This window comes from Ranitomeya variabilis, chromosome 4 (genome assembly GCF_051348905.1).
Source record: "Ranitomeya variabilis isolate aRanVar5 chromosome 4, aRanVar5.hap1, whole genome shotgun sequence".
Classification (NCBI taxonomy): domain Eukaryota; kingdom Metazoa; phylum Chordata; class Amphibia; order Anura; family Dendrobatidae; genus Ranitomeya; species Ranitomeya variabilis.
In genome coordinates this window covers 381,017,421-381,040,799 of record NC_135235.1, presented here as the reverse complement: position 1 = coordinate 381,040,799, position 23,379 = coordinate 381,017,421, and the positions used below count along the sequence as shown (strand labels likewise).

The 23,379-nt window shown below is 44.1% G+C and overlaps 1 protein-coding gene across 1 annotated transcript; it reads right to left on the bottom strand.

Moving 5' to 3' along the window:
* Positions 1-983: 983 nt before the first annotated feature.
* Positions 984-21,381, bottom strand: TIMM10 (translocase of inner mitochondrial membrane 10). Its single transcript, XM_077250808.1, has 3 exons — positions 21,246-21,381; positions 15,094-15,205; positions 984-1,293 (listed from the first exon to the last, which is right to left on the bottom strand). The coding sequence occupies exons 2-3, from the start codon at positions 15,162-15,164 to the stop codon at positions 1,092-1,094; spliced, it is 273 nt and encodes a 90-aa protein (XP_077106923.1). The 5' UTR covers positions 15,165-15,205; positions 21,246-21,381; the 3' UTR covers positions 984-1,091.
* Between the last annotated feature and the right edge of the window lie 1,998 nt (positions 21,382-23,379).

Sequence of the window (23,379 nt, the reverse complement as noted above, 5' to 3'; positions counted from 1 at the left end):
ATGCATACCAGGATAGGGATGAGGGGAGCCATGCATACTAGGATTGGGATAAGGAACCATGCATACCAGGACGGGGATGAAGAGCCATGCATACCAGGATAAGGATGAGGGGATCCATGCATACCAGGATAGGAATGAGGGGAGCCATGCATTCCAGGATAGGGATGAGGGGAGCCATGCATACCAGAATAGGGATGAGGGGATCATGCATACCAGAATAGGGATGAGGGGGCCACGCATACCAGGATAGGGATGAGGAACCATGCATACCAGGATAGGGATGAGGGGGTCATGCATACCAGGATAGGGATGAGGGGGTCATGCATACCAGGATAGGGATGAGGGGGTCATGCATATCAGGATAGGGATGAGGAACCATGCATACCAGAATAGGGATGAGGAACCATGCATACCAGAATAGGGATGAGGGGATCATGCATACCAGGATAGGGATGAGGAACCATGCATACCAGAATAAGGATGAGGGGATCATGCATACCAGGATAGGGATGAGGGGGTCATGCATACCAGGATAGGGATGAGGTGGCCATGCATACCAGGATAGGGATGAAGAACCATGCAGACCAGAATAGGGATGAGGGGGTCATGCATACCAGGATAGGGATGAGGGGGCAATGCATACCAGGATAGGGATGAGGAGGCCGACCATACCAGGATAGGGAGGAGGAGGCCGAGCATACCAGGATAGGGAGGAGGAGGCCGTGCATACCAGGATATGGATGAGGAGGCCGTGCATACCAGGATGGGGATGAGGGGACAATGCATACCCAGCTTATACTTGAGTCAATAAGTTTTCCCAATTTTTTGTGGCAAAATTAGGTGCCTCGACTTATACTCGGGTTTGTCAGCCAGCTTTAAATTACATAGAGAATTATAGTATGTAAAAGCTGTTAAAAATGCATTGCATAAAGGTTGCAATACGCATGTCATACAGATGCTAATTGAGAAAAATCACAATGTACTCGCATGACACTCATTTTACTTTTCTGGATCAAAAAACAAAAACAAAAATGTGCTGATGAAGCAATATAGAAATCAAGCCCTGCAGATTTGTGAACCATGTCCAGTTACTATGCAGGTCCCACACCCTGCTGCATCTTCCGCATCAATTCCTCATCCTGCATTGAAAGTTCAGTGAGTTTCTTGCCCATTCGTTCATGAATATCAAGATATTTTGAAACACAGCGATCGAGGCACACACTCTCCCCCTTGGAGAGTTCTGGTTCCTTGTAGTGAGGAGGAACACATTTTTTGTGACAAGCACCAGTCATTCTGGAAGAAAATGAAATAACCATAAATGACAAAATATAATAATTATGACCTTTTTACTAAACAAACCGTGTTTTGGCAAAGTGAAAATAATAGATATAACAAATGGTGCACATATAAAGGTTAAAACACCGAACAATAGTTTATGATGCCATTAATTCTGCTAATCTGCTTCTCCGATCTGTAATTTTACAGCAGTTGTCCAATACCTGGATAACGCCTTTGTAAATGTAGTAGTCCCCCTTTTAAAAAAATAAAAAATAACAGATACTAAGGCTGGTTTCACACTTGCGTTTTGATCTGCAGCATTTTAGCGCTAAAAAACGCATGTGTTTTTTTTTCTATACTTAACATTAAAAAACGCATGCGTTTTTTAGCATGCATTTTGACGCGTGCGTTTAGTTGCAGAAATGCAACCTGTAGTAATTTCTAGCGGCGTTTTTTTGCCGCAAAAAAACGCATGCGTTTATTCGCGGCAAAAAAATGTATTGCTGTCTATGTAAACGCAGGTGTTTTTAAGCACATGCGTTTGCTTGCGTTAAAAACGCATGCGTTTTTATAGAAAAACACAAGAAAACACAAGAAAAAACAAGAAAACCCTAACCCTAAACACAAGAAAAAACAAGAAAACCCTAACCCTAGGGTTACTAGGGATCCTAACCCTAACCCTAAGGTTAGGATCCCTAGTAACCCTAGGGATCCTAACCCTAACCCTTAGGGTTAGGATCCTAACCCTTAGGGTTAGGATCCCTAGGGTTAGGGTTAGGATCCCTAGGGTTACTAGGGATCCTAACCCTAACCCTAGCTATTTCTGTTTATAGTGGGTTTTCTAGTTGATTTTGATGATTGGCAGCTGTCACACACTTCTCAGCATGCGTTTAAAAAAAGCAAACGCAGGAAAAAACGCATGTAAACACGGCAAAACGCCGCGTTTTTTTTCTGCATGCAAAAATGCATGCGTCTAAAAAACGCAGCGTTTGCACGCGTTTACATGCGTTTTTTCACCACATGCGTTTTTGTTTTTTTTAAACGCTGCAGATCAAAACGCAAGTGTGAAACCAGCCTAACCGACAGAGAGATTAACGGGAAGTTTCTCACGACTTGGTCTTTTTCTTATTCCTACATTATCACAAGCTATTAAAGATAGACTGAGAGCCCAGTTGAAGGACACCAGATGGTATCTCCTTAAATGTATTGATGGACACATCCCGATTCCATAAACTCTAGATTTTTATGGACGAGCGCAGAGAGGTGGGAGGGATTAAGGGGAGGGATTAGAATTTGGATAAGTTTATTGCTTTGACAATAATGTCATATAGAACAGAATAGAAAAGACAATTTGACATGGATCTTATGACGTTATTAGTTTGATATGTATTGTTTAAAACTAAAAAAAAGAGTTTGAAAACAAACAAACAAAAAAAAACAGACCTCCCACTTGTGCCATTCCAGAGATGTCGGCACACACCCTTAGACTGTGTAACCTAAATTTACACTATCAGTTGGTTTACTTTGGTACACTACGTTACACCACGTTACACCACTCTATGGTGCAATTCTGGTGTACTAGAATGCAATTTCCTCACCCCTTTCCCCAGCCCCTATACACTTGTTAAGTCTGACGAAAACATGTCTAAAACACATAAATATGAGACAAGGGATGGAAGACCATTTTGGTGCAAGTGAGACTAGAATTCTGCTATGTCATTGCGCCCCTTTTCACACTCTCTCCTGTTGAGGGTGTTGAAAAAAAGGTCTAAAACCATATAATAAATGTGATACAATGCATGTAAGACTGTCTTTTAAAGGTGGGCAAAGTAGACTAGAATTTTGGCTCATGCAGCTCAGAAAATCAGTTCCACTGTGACAACACACTCTGCAGTAATTCTCTTTTCTCTTGATGATTCCAAGCTTTACTTGCTGCGTGTATGAATCCACTATTTCTGTACCATTATGGAAGCTGCTATGAGAAAGTCATACGGGGGCACTAATTGCATTCAGGTACTACTATCCCTAAAATACATACAGTCATGGCCAAAAGTATTCACACCCCTGCAATTCTGTCAGATAATACTCAGTTTCTTCCTGAAAATGATTGCAATCACAAATTCTTTGGTATTATTATCTTCATTTAATTTGTCTTAAATGAAAAAACACAAAAGAGAATGAAGCAAAAAGCAAAACATTGATCATTTCACACAAAACTCCAAAAATGGGCCAGACAAAAGTATTGGCACCCTCAGCCTAATACTTGGTTGCACAACCTTTAGCCCAAATAACTGCGACCAACCGCTTCCAGTAACCATCAAGGAGTTTCTTACAATGCTCTGCTGGAATTTTAGACCATTCTTCTTTGGCAAACTGCTTCTGGTCCCTGATATTTGAAGGGTGCCTTCTCCAAACTGCCATTTTTAGATCTCTCCACAGGTGTTCTATGGGATTCAGGTCTGGACTCATTGCTGGCCACCTTAGAAGTCTCCAGTGCTTTCTCTCAAACCATTTTCTAGTGCTTTTTGAAGTGTGTTTTAGGTCATTGTCCTGCTGGAAGACCCATGACCTCTGAGGGAGACCCAGCTTTCTCACACTGGGCCCTACATTATGCTGCAAAATTTGTTGGTAGTCTTCAGACTTCATAATGCCATGCACACGGTCAAGCAGTCCAGTGCCAGAGGCAGCAAAGCAACCCCAAAACATCAGGGAACCTCCGCCATGTTTGACTGTAGGGACCGTGTTCTTTTCTTTGAATGCCTCTTTTTTTGTCCTGTAAACTCTATGTTGATGCCTTTGCCCAAAAAGCTTTACTTTTGTCTCATCTGACCAGAGAACATTCTTCCAAATTGTTTTAGGCTTTTTCAGGTAAGTTTTGTCAAACTCCAGCCTGGTTTTTTTATGTCTCGGGGTAAGAAGTGGGGTCTTCCTGGGTTTCCTACCATACAGTCCCTTTTCATTCAGACACCGACGGATAGTACGGGTTGACACTGTTGTACCCTCGGACTGCAGGGCAGCTTGAACTTATTTGGATGTTAGTCGAGGTTCTTTATCCAACATCCGCACAATCTTGCGTTGAAATCTCTTGTCAATTTTTCTTTTCCGTCCACATCTAGGGAGGTTAGCCACAGTGCCATGGGCTTTAAACTTCTTGATGACACTGCGCATGGTAGACACAGGAACATTCAGGTCTCTGGAGATGGACTTGTAGCCTTGAGATTGCTCATGCTTCCTCACAATTTGGTTTCTCAAGTCCTCAGACAGTTCTTTGGTCTTCTTTATTTTCTCCATGCTTAATGTGGTACACACAAGGACACAGGACAGAGGTTGAGTCAACTTTAATCCATGTCAACTGGCTGCAAGTGTGATTTAGTTATTGCCAACACCTGTTAGGTGCCACAGGTAAGTTACAGGTGCTGTTAATTACACAAATTAGAGAAGCATCACATGATTTTTCAGTGCCAATACGTTTGTCCACCCCCTTTTTTATGTTTGGTGTGGAATTATATCCAATTTGGCTTTAGAACAATTCTTTTTGTGTTTTTTTAATTTAAGACAAATTAAATGAAGATAATAATACCAAAGAATTTGTGTTTGCAATTATGTTCAGGAAGAAACTGAGTATTATCTGACAGAATTGCAGGGGTGTGAATACTTTTGGCCATGACTGTATAGGCTGAGTGGGCTTTGGTGTAGTAGTTTAGTGATAGGAGACACCTCCCATCTCATGAACGAAGTCCTAATGTAGTATCCCTTATATGTGCTTTTTTTCTTATTAATCTTGTAATCTTACCTGAAGGAGCCTCTGTGCTCTGAAAGCTTGCAAACATTGAATTTTATGGTTAGCCAATAAAGGTATCACTCCCGAGAATACTTTTGTCATCATTGTGCAGAAAAGTATTCACATTGAGACAACATAATAATACAGCTCTGTCAAAAATTAAGAGACCACCACATCAAATCCCTGCCATGGCCAGCCCAATCTCCAGACCTGAACTCCATTGAAAACCTTTGCAATGTAATCAAGACGATGATGGATAGTCACAAGCCATCAAACAAAGAAGAGCTGCTTACATTTTTGCGCCAGGAGCAGTGTGAAAGACTGGTGGAAAGCATGCCAAGACGCATGAAAGCTGTGATTAAAAATCATGGTTATTCCACAAAATATTGATTACTGAACTCTTCCTGAGTTTAAACATTCATATTGTTGTTTCTAAATGATTATGAACTTGCTTTCTTTGCATTATTTGAGGTCTGAGCGCACTGGTTTTTTTTTTTTGTTTCGGTTTTTTTTTAAATTCTGACCATTTTTCCATTTCAGAAAAAAAATACTAAATTTATTGTGTGGAAATTCGGAGACATGTTGTCCGAAGTTTATAGACTAAAAGAACAATTTACATTTTACTAAAAATATACCTATAAAGAGAAAAATCAGAGAAATTGAAAATTTTGCAGAGGTCTATTTTTGCTAGAGCTGTAGATTGTCATGGCCAAAGTGTTGGTACCCTTGAAATTATTCCAGAAAATGAAATATTTTTCCCATAAAATTATTGCAATTTCATATGTTGTATTATACACAAAAAAAATTCAAAATTGGACATAATTTCACACAAAACCCTAAAAATGCACCAGACAAAATTGTTGTCACCCTTAATATTTGGTTGCAATTTGCAATAAATAACTGCAATCAATCACTTACAATAACCAAAAACAAGATTCTTACACCTTTGAACTGGAATTTTGTACCACTCTTCTTTTGCAAACTGCTCCAGGTCTCTCATATATGAAGGGTGCCTTCTCCCAATAGCAGTTTTAAGATCTCTCCACATGTGATCAATTGGATTTACATCCGGACTCATTGCTGGCCACTTCAGAACTCTCCAGCTCTTCGTCTCCATCCATTTCTATGTTTCTTGAAGTATGTTTGGGGTTAAGGGTGACCACTTTCGGTCATGACTGTGTAACAGCTATGCAATATAGAACTAGAAGACCTAGGTTCTGTGGTTAGAGTGGTTCCCAAAAGGTAAGTATGCCAACAATAAGGAGAAGATTGAATGGCAGCAGGCTGAGGCCCGTTATATACAGTATATGTGAGCTTACCAGGAAATGGTACCAATTTGTACGAATTGATTGAATCACGCTACATTAATATTTTACTGCATTCATATTTAAATGCATATTTTATTCACATTTTGTATCTCCTTCTCTCCCCATTTACTCCAAGTTCATACTATTGTACCTATAATAGATGGTTCTGCACACAAAACACAAAGTGCTTGCCGTTTTTTTTATATATATTCACAACCAAACGTCTGAATGTGGACTAACAAACGGGAAAGGTAGAGACCAGGCTAAATGCTTGTGGAAGCTCTGATTTTCGGATTATGCCCACATGCAGAACAATGCCCCAAAATGTCAATTTCTGCTGCATTTACAGGAGTATGATGACGTGGGATTTTGGGTGTAAAAATTATGGACATACAAGTTATTTCCTCACTGAAAAAGAATTTGAAAAAGTAAATTTTAGTGAAGGCCGATGGTGTCAAACTGGACTCCTGAGCGGCCAATGAAATCCGGAATAACAGGCTGATAATTTTTGAGAGAGGAGGAAGAGAAATAGAGGAATGTGGGATCTTCCTCACTGCCTGAATCCGTCGAAGGCAAGGAAAGTATAAGCTTCCTCTGGTAAATAGCGTTTTCTTGACAAATGGGTCAGTTTTATTCTGTTCTTCAACACACTGGGGATGTGTGTGTAAGTGGTGCCTTTACCCATGTATTGTGTGGGGCTTGTGTAAAAAGTACTATTTATTATAAAAAGTAGAGAGAAAAAAAAGTAAAAAGGAAAAATTTAGAAGAAAAATCAGATGTAAAAAAAGAAAAAAATTACAGTGACGTTCACTACACTAATGCCCTACCTATAACCCCTTAGTGACTGAGCAAAGTTTTTTAAACCTGACCAGTGTCACTTTATGCAGTAATAACCCTGGAACGCTTCAACATATCTCATTGATTTTGAGATTGTTTTTCGTGACATATTGTACATGATAATGGTAAATTGATGACGATATTTTCTGAATTTATTTATATAAATATCAGAAATTGTACAAAAAATTCAAAAAATTAGCAATTTTCAAACTTTGAATGATTATACCTTTAATCCAGATAGCCATACCCCACAAAAACATTAATAAATAACATTTCCATCATGTATGCTTTACATCAGCACCATTTGTAAAATGTTCTTTTAGTTTGTTGTGCAAATTGTCTCTTCAAAGAAAAAGAGGACTTAACTCTATAGCGCCACCTGTTGGAAGTAGCAATCCTACAAGTCACAATCAACCCTTTAATGAGTCGTGCAATATGACTTAAGGTACCGTCACACATTGAAATTTTCATCGCTGCAACGGCACGATTCGTGACGTCGCAGCGTCGTATAATCATCGCTCCAGCGTCGTAGACTGCGGTCACACGTTGCAATCACGGCGCTGGAGCGATGCCGAAGTCCCCGGGTAACCAGGGTAAACATCGGGTAACTAAGCGCAGGGCCGCGCTTAGTAACCCGATGTTTACCCTGGTTACCAGCGTAAACGTAAAAAAACAAACAGTACATACTCACCCGTCGGTGTCCTTCAGGTCCCTTGCCGTCTGCTTCCTGCTCTGAGTGCAGCCGTACAGTGAGAGCAGATCACAGCACCGCTGCGCTATGCTCTCACTTTCCGGCCGGCACTCAGAGCAGGAAGCAGACGGCAAGGGACCTGAAGGACACCGACCGGTGAGTATGTACGGTTTGTTTTTTTACGTTTACGCTTGTAACCAGGGTAAACATCGGGTTACTAAGCGCGGCCCTGCGCTTAGTTACCCGATGTTTATCCTGGTTACAAGCGAAGACATCGCTGGATCGCTGTCACACACAACGATCCAGCGATGTCAGCGGGTGATCAAGCGACGAAAGAAAGTTCCAAACGATCTGCTACGACGTACGATTCTCAGCAGGGTCCCTGATCGCTGCTGCGTGTCACACTGCGATATCGTAACGATATCGCTAGAACGTCACGAATCGTAACGTCGTAGCGATGGAAATTTCAATGTGTGACGGTACCCTAAGGATAAAAGCCAAATCAGTATCTCAATTCGCAGACACGGTGTTTCGGGCTGTTGGCCCTCGTCAGTGCGAAGCATGAGAACTAATCGGCTAGGTGAGAGGCTCTGGACTGGGGTCTAAGGGGTAACGTTTCTCCTTATAGAGAGTGACATACCATCTCTGGCTTGTCAAGGTAAGGAGGCTTATTTGCCGTACAATGCTCCTCGTGGAAATATAATATGCAAATTGCCTCTTCAGAGAAAAAGAGGACTTAACTCTATAGCGCCACCTGTTGGAAGTAGCGATCCTACAAGTCACAATCAACCCTCTAATGAGTCGTGCAATATAACTTAGGATAAAAGCCAAATCAGTATCTCAATTCGCAGACACGGTGTTTCGGGCTGTTGGCCCTCATCAGCATTTTAGAAGGTTTAAAAATGTAGCAGTCATTTTTCAAGTAAATATCCAAAACTTATTTTTTTAGGGACCAATTAAGCTTTGAAGTGACTTTGAAGTGACCCCAAAGTGACTTTGGGGGTTAAAAACGAGGCCCCTCAACGTATTTAAAATTGCTTTCAGGTAGTTTATTAACCCTTCAGGTGCTTTTAAGGAATTAATGCAAAGTGGCGTAACAGAAAGTAAGAACTTGATTTTTACCACATAAATGTTGCAGACTTCTGAACAGGCCACTCTAGTCAGCAGCCTTTAAGGGTATGTGCACACATTGCAGATTCCATTGCAGATTTTTCCCGCGGGGATTCTGCAGAGTCCCTGCATCATCCACACGGGCTCCCCCGGCACTGCGCTCAGCACAGTACGCCACACAACCGAAAAGAGCACAAAAAAGTGCGCAAAAAATAACATTGGGAGTGGAGGGGATTGAGGGTGGGGCATGGGGGAAATGGAACAAGGATTGGGAAACTGTTGCAGTGCTCACAGATCAGTCACAGCAGCCAGCTCACAGCACAGATCGCAGGAGGCAAGAGGCAGTACAGCACAGGATCGCAGGAGAATTGCACAGGTCACAAATGATTTTCTGTCTCTCAGGTTCGCAGAGGGGGTATACAACCGCTCTGCACGCCAACTTTGAGGTAAAGATAGCGTGCCGAGTGGTGATCGCTATTTTGGATTAACCCTTTTGGCGCCAGAGGGGTTGATCAGAAGAGGTGATGTCATGATCACCCCATCCATTATGACTGTTGTGCTTGGTGCCATCTCAGACAGCACCAATCGCAATATGTCACATGGTTTTTGTTTTTTAACCCCTTCATGACCCAGCCTATTTTGGCCTTAATGACCTTGCCGTTTTTTGCAATTCTGACCAGTGTCCCTTTATGAGGTAATAACTCAGGAACGCTTCAACGGATCCTAGCGATTCTGAGATTGTTTTTTCGTGACATATTGGGCTTCATGTTAGTGGTAAATTTAGGTCGATAATTTCTGAGTTTATTTGTGAAAAAAATGGAAATTTGGCGAAAATTTTGAAAATTTCGCAATTTTCACATTTTGAATTTTTATTCTGTTAAACCAGAGAGTTATGTGACACAAAATAGTTAATAAATAACGTTTCCCACATGTCTACTTTACATCAGCACAATTTTGGAAACACATTTTTTTTTTGCTAGGAAGTTATAAGGGTTAAAATTTGACCAGTGATTTCTCATTTTTACAACAAAATTTACAAAACCATTTTTTTTAAGGACCACCTCACATTTGAAGTCATTTTGAGGGTTCTATATGGCTGAAAATACCCAAAAGTGACACCATTCTAAAAACTGCACCCCTCAAGGTGCTCAAAACCACATTCAAGAAGTTTATTAACCCTTCAGGTGTTTCACAGCAGCAGAAGCAACATGGAAGGAAAAAATGAACATTTAACTTTTTAGTCACAAAAATTATCTTTTAGCAACAATTTTTTTATTTTCCCAAGGGTAAAAGGAGAAACTGGACCACGGACGTTGTTGTCCAATTTGTGAGTACGCTGATACCTCATATGTGGGGGTAAACCACTGGTTGGGCACACGGCAGGGCTCGGAAGGGAAGGAGCGCCATTTGACTTTTTGAATGAAAAATTGGCTCCAATCTTTAGCGGACACCATGTCGCGTTTGGAGAGCCCCCGTGTGCCTAAACATTGGAGCTTCCCCACAAGTGACCCAATTTTGGAAACTAGACCTCCCAAGGAACTAATCTAGATGTGTGGTGAGCACTTTGAACCCCCAAGTGCTTCACAGAAGTTTATACCGCAGAGCCGTGAAAATAAAAAATAATTTTTCTTTCCTCAAAAATGATTTTTAGCCCAGAATTTTTTATTTTCCCAAGGGTAACAGGAGAAATTGGACCCCAAATGTTGTTGTCCAGTTTGTCCTGAGTACGCCGATACCCCATATGTGGGGGTAAACCACTGTTTGGGCACAAGTCGGGGCTCGGAAGGGAGGTAGTGACGTTTTGAAATGCAGGCTTTGATGGAGTGGTGCGTGCGTCACATTCCATTTGCAGAGCCCCTGATGTGCCTAAACAGTAGAAACCCCCCACAAGTGATACCATTTTGGAAACTAGACCGCCCAAGAAACATATCTAGATATGTGGTGAGCACTTTGAACCCCCAAGTGCTTCACAGAAGTTTACAACGCAGAGCCGTGAAAATAAAAAATCATTTTTCTTTCCTTAAAAATGATGTTTTAGCAAGCAATTTTTTATTTTCACAAGGGTAACAGGAGAAATTGGACCCCAATAGTTGTTGCCCAGTTTGTCCTGAGTACACTGATACCCCATATGTGGGGGTAAACCACTGTTTGGGCACAAGTCGGGGCTCGGAAGGGAGGTAGTGACGTTTTGAAATGCAGGCTTTGATGGAGTGGTCTGCGTGCGTCACATTCCATTTCCAGAGCCCCTGATGTGCCTAAACAGTAGAAACCCCCACAAGTGACCCCATTTTGGAAACTAGACCCCCCAAGGAACTTATCTATATGTATAGTGAGCACTTTGAACCCCCAAGTGCTTCACAGAAGTTTATAACGCAGAGCCATGAAAATAAAAAATCATTTTTCATTCCTCTAAAATTATGTTTTAGCAAGCAATGTTTTATTTTCGCAAGGGTAACAGGAGAAATTGGACCCCGATAATTGTTGCCCAGTTTGTCCTGAGTATGCTGGTACCCCATATGTGGGGGTAAACCACTGTTTGGGCACACGTCGGGGCTCGGAAGGGAGGGAGCACCATTTGACTTTTTGAACGCAAGATTGGCTGGAATCAATGGTGGCGCCACGTTGCGTTTGGAGACCCCTGATGTGCCTAAACAGTGGAAACCCCTCAATTCTAACTCCAACACTAACCCCAACACACCCCTAACCCTAATCCCAACCCTAACCCCAACACACCCCTAACCATAATCCCAACTCTAGCCATAACCCTAATCACAACCCAACCCCAACACACCCCTAACCACAACCCCAACCCTAATCCCAACCCTAACCCTAATCCCAACCCCAACCACAACTTTAACCCCAACACACCCCTAACCACAACCCTAACCCTAATCCCAACCCTAACCCTAATCCCAACCCCAACCACAACTTTAACCCCAACACACCCCTAACCCTAACCATAACCCTAACCACAAGCCTATTCTTAATCCTATTTCCAACCCTAGCCCTAATTCCAACCCTAAGGGTACCGTCTCACATAACGATTTACCAACGATCACGACCAGCGATACGACCTGGCCGTGATCGTTGGTAAGTGGTTGTGTGGTCGCTGGGGAGCTGTCACACAGACCGCTCTCCAGCGACCAATGATGCCGAAGGCCCCGGGTAACCATCGGGTTACTAAGCGCAGGGCCGCGCTTAGTAACCCGATGTTTACCGTGGTTACCAGCGTAAAAGTAAAAAAAACCAAACACTACATACTCACATTCCGGTGTCTGTCCCCCGGCGTTCTGCTTCTCTGCACTGTGTCTGCGCCAGCCGGAAAGCACAGCGGTGACGTCACCGCTGTGCTCGCTTTCCGGCTGGCCGGCGCTCACAGTGCAGAGAAGCAGAACGCCGGGGGACAGACACCGGAATGTAAGTATGTAGTGTTTGTTTTTTTTTACTTTTACGCTGGTAACCACGGTAAACATCGGGTTACTAAGCGCGGCCCTGCGCTTAGTAACCCGATGTTTACCCTGGTTACAAGTGAACGCATAGCTGGATCGCTGTCACACACAACGATCCAGCGATGACAGCGGGAGATCCAGCGACGAAAGAAAGTTCCAAACGATCTGCTACGACGTACGATTCTCAGCAGGGTCCCTGATCACTGCTGCATGTCAGACACAGCGATATCGTATGGATATCGCTGGAACGTCACGGATCGTACCATCGTAGCGAAAAAAGTGCCACTGTGAGACGGTACCCTAACTCTAATTCCAACCCTAACCCTAAGGCTATGTGCCCACGTTGCGGATTCGTGTGAGATTTTTCCGCACCATTTTTGAAAAATCCGCAGGTAAAAGGCACTGCGTTTTACCTGCGGATTTACTGCGGATTTCCAGTGTTTTTTATGCGGATTTCACCTGCGGATTCCTATTGAGGAACAGCTGTAAAACGCTGCGAAATCCGCACACAGAATTGACATACTGCGGAAAATACAGCGCAGCATTTCCGCGCGGTATTTTCCGCACCATGGGCACAGCGGATTTGGTTTTCCATAGGTTTACATGGTACTGTAAACCTGATGGAACACTGCTATGAATCCGTAGCGGCCAATCCGCTGCGGATCCGCAGCCAAATCCGCACAGTGTGCACATAGCCTAATTCTAACGCTAACCCTACCCCTACCCCTATCCCTAACCCTAGTTCTAACCCTAGTTCTAACCCTAGTGGAAAAAAAAAATATTTTCTTTATTTTATTATTGTCCCTACCTATGGGGGTGATAAAGGGGGGGGGGGGTCATTTACTATTTTTTTATTTTGATCACTGTGATAAGTTTACCACAGTGATCAAAATGTACATAGAACGCATCTGCCGGCCGGCAGATTCGGCGGGCGTACTGCGCATGCGCCCGCCATTTTTGGAAGATGGCGGCGCCCAGGGAGAAGACGGACCGACTTCGGGAGGCTCGGTAAGTATGAGGGGGTGGTGGGGGGGTGGATCGGAGCACAGGGGGGTGGATCGGAGGACGGGGGGAGCGGACAGGAGCACGGGGGAGCGGACAGGAGGACGGAGGGGGGTACTGGACAGAACGGAGGACTGGGGAGGAGATCGGCGGCGGTGGGGGGGGCAGAACATGATTTCCAGCCATGGCAGATGCTATTGCAGCATCGGCCATGGCTGGATTGCAATATTTCACCATTTTCATAGGTGAAATATTGCGAATTGCTCTGATTGGCTGTTGCATTTTCAACAGCCAATCAGAGCGATCGTAGCCACGTGGGGGCAAAGCCACCCCCCCTGGGCTGAAGTACAACTCCCCCTCTCCCTGCAGATCGGGTGAAATAGGAGTTAACCCTTTCACCCGATCTGCAGGGACGCGATCATTCTGTGACACAGCATATGCGTCACCGACTTTCATGACGCATACGCTGTGTCACAGGTCGGGAAGGGGTTAAACTTTATTGTGACATCGCTGTGATTGGCTGGTTAGAATTGATCAGCCAATCACAGCGATCGGCGACGCAGGGGGATGGTACAGCCCAAGGGCGACGTGCGGGGATGGCCTGCTGTCAGAGACAGCAGCCATCTCAACACGGTCACCACGCAATGCAGCGCGGAAACCGGAAATACAGACGTCATATGTATACTGTACTTTACGGGAACGGAGCTCTCACGGTGTAGTATATATACGGCGCATGTCGTGACGAGTTTAACAAGCCTTACCCAATGACTTAGGATAAAAGCCAGACCAGAAGTTATTTGAAAATAAGTGTTTCGGTGGTTTGACCATCATCAGTGAAAAGAAGGAGTTGATAATACACACACAGCTTTGTGAGCTATCAGGAAGTGGTACAATACCCTATCATGCATGTTACGCCATTTACTACTAATGTATTTATCAATTTTGCAAACATTATTATTGTTTTACATTCTGTAATTTTAAAGGGAGCTGTCCACTTCAACTTACAAATAAAAGCTCAGAAAGGGTTAAAAAGGGGGAGAAATATTCACCTCACGGACATTGCCCAACCCAGTGTTGGAGCACTAATGCCCCGTCATAGAAAAATGTGACCGATATGTCCACTGATTGACTGAGCAGCCATTGCTTGTGTGCCAGGAGCCACCTGAAAGGACACAGCAGCAGGGCATTCGGGAAGCATTGTACTGTCTCATTCAGACGTCAGGGTTTATTTTTCCATGTACGTTCACATATGTGAAAAAAAGGGACTGATTTTCATCAGTGTGTCAGTTTTTTTCATCAGGGATTCGTTGTATGAAAATAAATGGTAAGTGCACGGTTTCTCCTACCCATTGCAACATTAAAAATGGGCAGCAGATGGTAAGCACACCGATGGATAAGTCTCTGTAAATGGTTTGCAGACACGAAGTCTGTAAAACAAACAAACAAAAAAAATACACGGACATGTGAACACACCATAGATTATAATGAGAACGTGTCATATCCGCAAAGTACATGGATATAACACACGTGAAAAATGGACGTCTATAAGAGGGCTAAATAGAGGGGTCGAGAGGGAAGTGTCATTTGTTAGCCATCCACAAAAGCAAAAAAAAAAACAAAAAACACCACCTTCCTCACCGGTTATACATATCTGCCATCATTTCCACTTCCAGTTCTGCTGCCAACTGCTGAGCTCTTAAAGGGTCCATATTATTTCAATTTTTGATTTACGTCACATGTAGTAGTGCTCCTATAGAATGTACATAAAGAGATGCAGCTTATTATACATCAGAATCATTTCAATGGATTACATATTTTATTATAAATCGTTCATTGTCATGCACTTTGGTCTCCAACATTTACCCGCCAATGTGTAGCATAGTCATTGAATGCACCCTAACCACGACTATTCTTCACTATACAAATAGTGCAGGTCTGATGACGTTTATCAATGACCTCGAGCTATAGGTGAATAGTAAATATCCATGGTTCTCGGGTCATTACAGAACTATATACTCAGATCCACACAGTTTTAACCACAATATTTGAATTTGATTGACGTGAGGGTGGCTACAAGGTGGTCTCTCTTTCTGCTTTGAATGTATTTTAGTGGGGAGGGACTGTAATACGTCCATTATCCCAATAACTGTATTGCAAAGAACTGTAAAGCGGTTCTCTGGGGAGATAAAAATGTATTTCATTCCACATTCTGACTAAAACTATAATCTGTCTTCCTGTATGTAAATTCATATGATTTGATTATGATCATGATCATGAGTAAGACTCCATAGTTGAAACGCGTTGATCGTCCTCACTGGTGTGCCAGGTGTTTGCCATGCAGATTTTTTTAAGAACTTTATATTTTTTTTAGTTGTCCAATAAAGCTTTACAAAGTTTGAGCCGCCTCCCCCTTGAGGCAGACTATGGGGCCATTTGGATTTGGGAGCACAGATTTTGCTGGATTTACTTTTTATTTTTTGGTGGAGTCATAGCGTTTTTCCAGAGCCTTTGTGCTGCCAGCAACGTGGAAGCCCCCTATATTTCTGTGAACAGATGGACCCGAGTGGGGACTTGTAGGTTTTATTTGTAGCATTTATGGGCACAGAACATTTGGAATCCGTTCACATTCATCCTGAATCTCTGCATCTCTGATACATGTGAAACCCCAAACAGATACTCTGGCCTCTGTTCAGTGGTGTCTGTCTTTTCAAAGTGCACAAAACTGTGGCTGACTGCACTTTTGTGAGTGCCTAAAAAGATGCATTAAAAGACGGACACAGTTAGGTCACAGGCCAGATGGGAGTTCAAAATGACTCTGCCTCGTTACAGCTAATTTTCTGTCAGGAATTTTGTCTGCATCATGTATTTTAGAGATTTGCATGGGATCCAAAGGATAACGATTCTTCTTTAGGAGAGTGACATGTCAAGCCTGTTATGCCAAGGTGAGACTTTTAAGACTTGCAAGGCTGCTCTGGGAAATTAAATATGCAAATTGTCTCTTCAGATAGGAAGAGGACTAGAACTCTAGTGCCACCCATTGGAAGTAGCAATCCTAAAAGTCAATGTCGACCCTTTAACGAGCCTTGCCACATAACTTAGGATAAAAGCCAAACCATAATCTCATTTTGCAGACACTGTGTTTCGGGGTACTGCCCCTCGTCAGTGCAAAGTGTGAGATCTGGTTTGTCTGTGTGAGAGGCATCTGACCAGGATCCAAGAGATTTGCATGGAAACCCCAATATACAAACTCAGTGTAGAGAGCAGAAAAAATGTGAGACAAGCCTTACTGCGATCTTTGGGAGGCAGAATGAACTTCTCAAAAGCAGTTCAATAGTTGGTTTTATTTACTTTTAACGCCGTTCACTGTGCGGTGTGAGTGATTAGGCAGCTTTATTCTTCCGTTCATAACGCTTAAAGCGATAACAGAGTAATATCAAGTTTTTAGCTTCTAGCCTAACAATTTTTTTATTTTTTTTTTAAAACAAAATAAAGGTTTTTTTTACATCACCATATTTTAAAGGCCTTATTTTTTTCTGCTGAATCGTATGAGGGCTTTTTTTTTGCAGGATGAGCTGGAGTGTACCATTTTTGGACACACAACATTTTTTGATCGCTTTCTATTCCACTTTTAGGGATGCAAAAAGAATAAAAACAACAATTCAGTTAATATTTATTTTTACGCCTTTCACTGTGTCATAGAAGTGACAGCTTTATTCTTCGGGTCAGTACAAATAAAAAAAAATTATAAATGTGATATTATTGCAATGTTTTTTGCACGGCTTTATTCTGACAGCTATAGCTTTTTTATTATTTTTTGCTGACTGAGCTGTATGAAGCCTTGTTTTTTGCGGGACAAGATGATGTTTTCAGGGATGCCATTTCTATGTACATAAAACATTTAGATTGCTCCTGGCATGGTCTAACAGGTCATCGTACCTGGCATACCCAGAGGTAATTATTTATCGTCAGCCCACGATTATGTCGCCGGATGTTGATCTCTCACTCTCCTTCTAAATGCAGCGATCGCTATTAATCATGGAATTTAGAAGGTTAAATAGTTTATCTGGGAATTTACAAAAAAATTTAAAATGTACCTAAGCACTAACAGGCAGGTAATTGCAACTAACCTGCCTGTTGTGCACGGCACAATTCTTCCCCGATACAGAGCAGTCACAGACCACTCCTGCAAGGGATTCAGAAGCTTCTGCTGATGTCACGTCTGCAGAACAGAGGCTTCTTTTCCACTCCGCTCTGTCAACAGGGCAGGACTTCCGACATCATTCTGATTGACAGCCAGATCCCCGCTGCCTAACTGGGGGAGTTGGCTGTCAGTCAGAATAATGATGGAAGTATTGCCCCATCGTATCAACAGAGGCAGCTAAAACCCCAGCCGGAGCTTGACTATCAGTTAAGCCGAGCTCCTGGTGGCGATCTTGCCGGCCTAGCTCCTGTGCCCTTCCGATAGCCATGATATTCTGGGATGGCCAAACACTTAAGTGCACGTTTCACCTGCTTTCTCCACCCTTCTCTAGCTCTAAAAACATAGAGTTGGTAATAAAATAAGAGGGGAGTGGAGATGAAGGGAAAACAAGCAGACAGGAAGTTGTGTTAAAGGGGTTGTCCACTAATAGGACAACCCCTTCTTGACCAAAATGTTTGACCCCTATACAATAATAAAGCTTACTCTCACCTCCAGTGACTGCACATTTCCCGGGGAGTCGGCACTTGCTCTCCCGGTTGTTGTTACATGTGATGCTGGCGTCACCGTCCCCACCTTCGGACAAATCAAACACGAAGAGGAAGTCCTGGCTGAAGCTGATCTCGGACTTCCACTTCATGCTCAATTCAACAGGAGGCAGTGACAGTGATGTCGGCGCTAATTGGGCGACGGCGTCACGTCTCAACAATGCGGGAGGCCCAGGAGAGCGAGTACTGACACCGCGGGAATGGCACCAGCACAGGAGGTGACTGTAAGATTTATTATTTTATGGGGGCCAAAGGAGGGGTATGACCAAAAATTGTCCAAGAAGTGGACACCTTCTTTAATGATTGGCACTGCTGTGAAGCGCCGAGTGGTGAGACTTGGTTTGAACAGCCATTCTACGCAGAGTCCCTTTGACCCTACTGAGATGACGCTTTATTGATACAATTTGGGGGTACATGTCCTTTTAATCACTTTTTATTGTATCTTTGGTGGGAAGGGTAGCAACTGAAAAGTGTCAATTCTGGCATTTAAATGTTTTTCTCCAGAATTTCCTTTATTTTAATTTTGTATATTTTGATAGAATTTGACTTTTTTGAACATGGCAAAGCCAAATCCTGTATTTTTTGGATTAAAAGACGTACTTGGCTTCAACAAAATGTTATTGAGCCGAGATCTAAATCTCCGCATGCGCCACCTATGGCGGTCATTTCCTGAAGCCCTATGCCGTAAAGTTCATGGGCAGAGCAGGGACACTGATCCTGTGTCACCACGGACATTTTATTGAAGCCCAGGGCCCACAGTCTTGCACTGCCAGGACAATCCCCTACTTGAGGCCCGTAGCATCACTACACTCCTGCCGCAGCCGGCCTCCAGAGGACGCGACCCTCCCTCCTGTGACCCTGCTCCACCACCGCCCCCCATACGGACTATAAGACGGAACTCCATTTGTTTTAAGGATAAAGAGGTTGTCTAGTCTTAAGCTACAAGTCTGCAGTCACTTTATGCAACTAGAAACTTGTGAATCCTCACATCATGTGTACTGCTCACTGTGAGGATTCTCCATTGCCTGTGCCAGGAGCAAAGGGCGTGCCAACAAGTATGTGATTTGCATACATATGGACACGTGCGACAAATGGGCGTGGCCTCACTGAATGCAAGGGTATAGGGCTATGGCGGGCACGTCTAGTCAGACTGTGGCCGTAAATATGCAAATCACATTCTTGTGGTCACATGTCCACCACTCCTGGCGCAGACATGGGAGAATGTTCATTGAGCAGTAAGGGTATGTGCACACGTTGCGGATTTTGCTGTGGATTTTTCCGCCGCGGATTTGGAAAATCCGCAGTGCAAAACCACTGCGGATTTTCACGCGGTTTCTTCTGCGGATTCCTCTGTGGGTTTTCAACTGCACTTTCCTATTGGTGCAGGTGGAAAACCGCTGCGGAATCCACAGAAAGTGACATGCTACTTCTTTTATTCCGCAGCGTTTCCGCGCTTAATTTTCCGCAGCACGTGCACTGCGGTTTTAGTTTTCCATAGGTTTACATGGTACTGTACACCGCATGGAAAACTGCTGCGGATCCGCAGCAAAAACCGCAACGTGTGCACATAGCCTCAGTGTGATGTGAGAATTCACAAGTCTTGGGTCACAGAGTGACTGCAGACTTGTAGCTTAAGACCGGACAACTCGTTTATTCTTTAAAACAAACCAGTAACTTATGTAAATCAGTACAAAGTTTCAATTTGCTCACTTTGAAGCCAGATTTTTTTATCAGTAACCACTCCGTCAACCTGAAAAAAAAATATTTTGATATGGCTCTTCTTATTTTGTGCTGGTGCTGTAAGACCAGTGGCCCAAGGTCATTTAACCCCTTAAAAACACAATCTGGGAGAATTGGCTATTTGCCCACTTTGATGCCAGTTTTGATGCCCAGAATCCATTTGGGCTAGGCTGAAGTGACCCAAATTTGATGTGGGGCATCACTATCTGTGTAATGGCAGTGTCAGATCAGTGTCCCAAAGTCATTTAAATCTTGAAAAACACCAGTTAATTATCCAAATCTGGGAAAATTTGCTATTTGCCCACTTTGAGGCCAGAACCTATTTGGGCCAGGCTGGAGTGATTGAAATTTGATGAGTGATATCACTATATTTTTAATGGTGGTGTGATATGAATAGCCCAAACTCATTTAACCCCTTAAAAACAAGTTACTCAAATCGTTATCTACTGTCTGCCCACTTTGATGCCAGTTCTGACAGCCAGAATCTGTTTAGGCCTGGCTGGAGTGACCTGAAATAGATGTGGGGCATCACTATCTGGTGTCTGCATTGTGAGATCAATGACCCAAAGTCATTTAACCCTTTCAATAATGCCCTTCAGTGCCCACTTAGATACCCATTTTTGTGCCAGTTTTATTTTTGTAGCTGCTTTTAAGCGTACCTCACTGCATTGAATTTTATTATTGTGGTTTTAGTTGTTATACCTGTAAAATCTAAAAATTGCTAAATAAGAAACCAACTTTAGCATCGTAACTTCTGCAGCCTGTTAATTTATGCTGCAGGTATTTACTGTGAATTTCGGATTTTGAAATGTGGAGAATTATGTATGGGGCACAGTTACAGCTATTTTTCTCAGGAAAAAAATGCAATATCTGCACAATGTAGTGCGTTTTCTAACACTGATCAAGTACAGTTTTACAGCTTTGGTCTTGAATATGACCATTTATAATGGGGCAGGTGGTGCTGCTCCGGCAGAAAAGGGGAATACGCACTACTCAGACATGACAGCATCCACACTATTAATGATTGGGTTTATGGGAGGATTTAGGCACCACTGAGTGACCTTATCCCTAATACACCACATGGGACAGCTCCACACTGCCATTATACATGGCTACCCTTTAGGGAAACACACAAGGTTTCACAGGGGACACTGGTTGTCACAGACTGGCACACTACAGCCCTGTAGCGCCCGGCCTGGGTGTCCACTGACTACTGTTAGCCAGCATATGACGGCGGAGGTTTATCACAGCTCAGCTGTGCTCCGTCCGTGTAACAGAACATCATTAGGGACACAGACACTCACCTACAAGAGCAGAGCACGCCGGAAGCACGTGTATCACTGAGCGAGGACTACTTCCTGCCACCATAGAGTCCAGAGACGCTGAACCATAGAGTGGAGCGGTCACCGAGGACATAGAGCACGGGCGCCACCTTCCGGCCGCTCTCATATATGTCACAGTAGCATTAGGGGACACGTACATCGAACTTGTCTCCCGTGTGTATAAAGCAAACAATGTGCAGCCATTCTTTGGTTTAACAAAGCAGTGCTGCGTCCCATTTCCAGTTTTTCTCCGCACAGGGGCATTACCGAGCGCACAGGAAGCGCCAGAGCTCATGGGTAGTGTAATGTCACCGGTGATCACTGTATTAGGCTACTTTCACACTGGCGTTGTTGGCTGTACGTCGCAATGCGTCGTTTAGGAGAAAGAACGCATCCTGCAAAGTTGTCCGCAGGATGTGTTTTTTTCCCCATAGATTTACATTACCGACGCATTGCGACGTATGGTATGGCCACACGTCGCAACCGTCGTGCGACGTCTGCGTCGTGTTTTGGCGGACCGTCGGCACAAAAAACGTTTTTTTGCGCATCGTGTCCGCCATTTTCGACCGCGCATGCACGGCCAAAACTCCGCCCCCTCCCCCCAGGACCTTACAATGGGGCAGCGAAAGCGTCGTAAGACTGCTTCCGCTGCCCACGTCGGGCATCACTTTCACAACGCACGTCGGCACGTCGGGCCCACGCATAGCGACGGCCCCGTGCCGACGCTAGTGTGAAAGAAGCCTTATCTGTATAGTACACCAGGGGTGGACATATTGCCGATGCAGCAGCATTGGGGCCCAGAGGTGGAGGGGGCACGCTGGCACCAGCGACTATTTCAGCTGGCTATGTGTCTCCAGGACTCACATTTAGCTAAAACGTATTGCTGTGCAGAGACCCTCCAACTACTGAGGGGCCGGTGGCCGATGGCATACCCGTGACTGGGGGCGCATGGCAGTGACATTAGGCACCATCGCGCACACGCCAACGTCAGCTGCCGGCTGTAGAAGATGACGCCCCACAGTGTGGGACAGTTGGGAAAGGTGAGTAGTACGTTTAATTTTTTTATGTGTTGAAGGAGAACACAACCGGGTACATTTTCCAGGAAGGGTCCCAGGATGGGGCACACAACCTCAGGAAGGGGTCCACAATGGGACACGTTACCCCAGGATGGAAGCTACCAAGTAGCACAAACGGCGCTCTTAGGCTACTTTCACACTAGCGTCGGGCTCGGCCCGTCGCAGTGCGTCGGGCCGAGGTCACCGACGCTAGCGTTGTCTCCGCCGCACAACGGGGGCAGCGGATGCATTTTTCCAGCGCATCCGCTGCCCCATTGTGAGGTGCGGGGAGGTGGGGGCGGACCTGTAACGTTTTTTGCTCCCGGCGGACCGCCACAACACGGCGCAACCGTCTCACGACGGTTGCGACGTGTGGCAATCCGTCGCAATGCGTCGCCAATGTTAGTCAATGGAGAAAAAACGCATCCTGCAAGCACTTTTGCAGGATGCGTTTTTTCTGCAAAACAACGCATTGTGACGGATTGCAGTTAACGCTAGTGTGAAAGTAGCCTTAGACTTCAGACTTGCAGAAGTCTATAATTAGAGCGCCGTTTGTGCTCGAAACGCGTCCAGCGTCTACATGGTAGCTTCCATCCAAATGATGTAATTTTTCGCTTGTCAGCAGTTTTCCAAATTTTAATATGTTTAAATAAATTTTTGATACTTTTTATTCCTGGAGCTGGATTATTCTTTCCATGTGCACAAGTTTCAATGTCAGACAGAGATGTTTTTTCCTTGCTCGGACATTATGTGGACTACAGACGAATGTTTCTACTGGGTGAGCTGAAAAGTTTTTCTGTTTTTCTACCCCAGGATGGGACACACTACCTCAGGAAGGGTCCCAGGATGGGGCACACTACCTCAGGAAGGGGTCCATGTTAGCCCAGGATGGGGCACACTACGGCTACGTTCACATTAGCGTTAAGCTAATGTGCGTCGGGTTTGCGTCGGCGACGCAGCGGCGACGCATGCGTCATGCGCCCCCTATACTTAACATGGGGGACGCATGCGTTTTTTTTTTGTTGCGTTGTGCCACACATGCGTCTTTTTTGCCGCAAGCG

Bases quoted from the DNA above. Each gene is read 5' to 3' on its own strand.
- TIMM10 (XM_077250808.1), bottom strand. From the start codon at position 15,164: ATGGACCCTTTAAGAGCTCAGCAGTTGGCAGCAGAACTGGAAGTGGAA. The intron at 1,294-15,093 runs GTGAGGAAGGTG...ATTTTCTTCCAG, and splicing joins ATGGCAGATATGTATAACCG to AATGACTGGTGCTTGTCACA.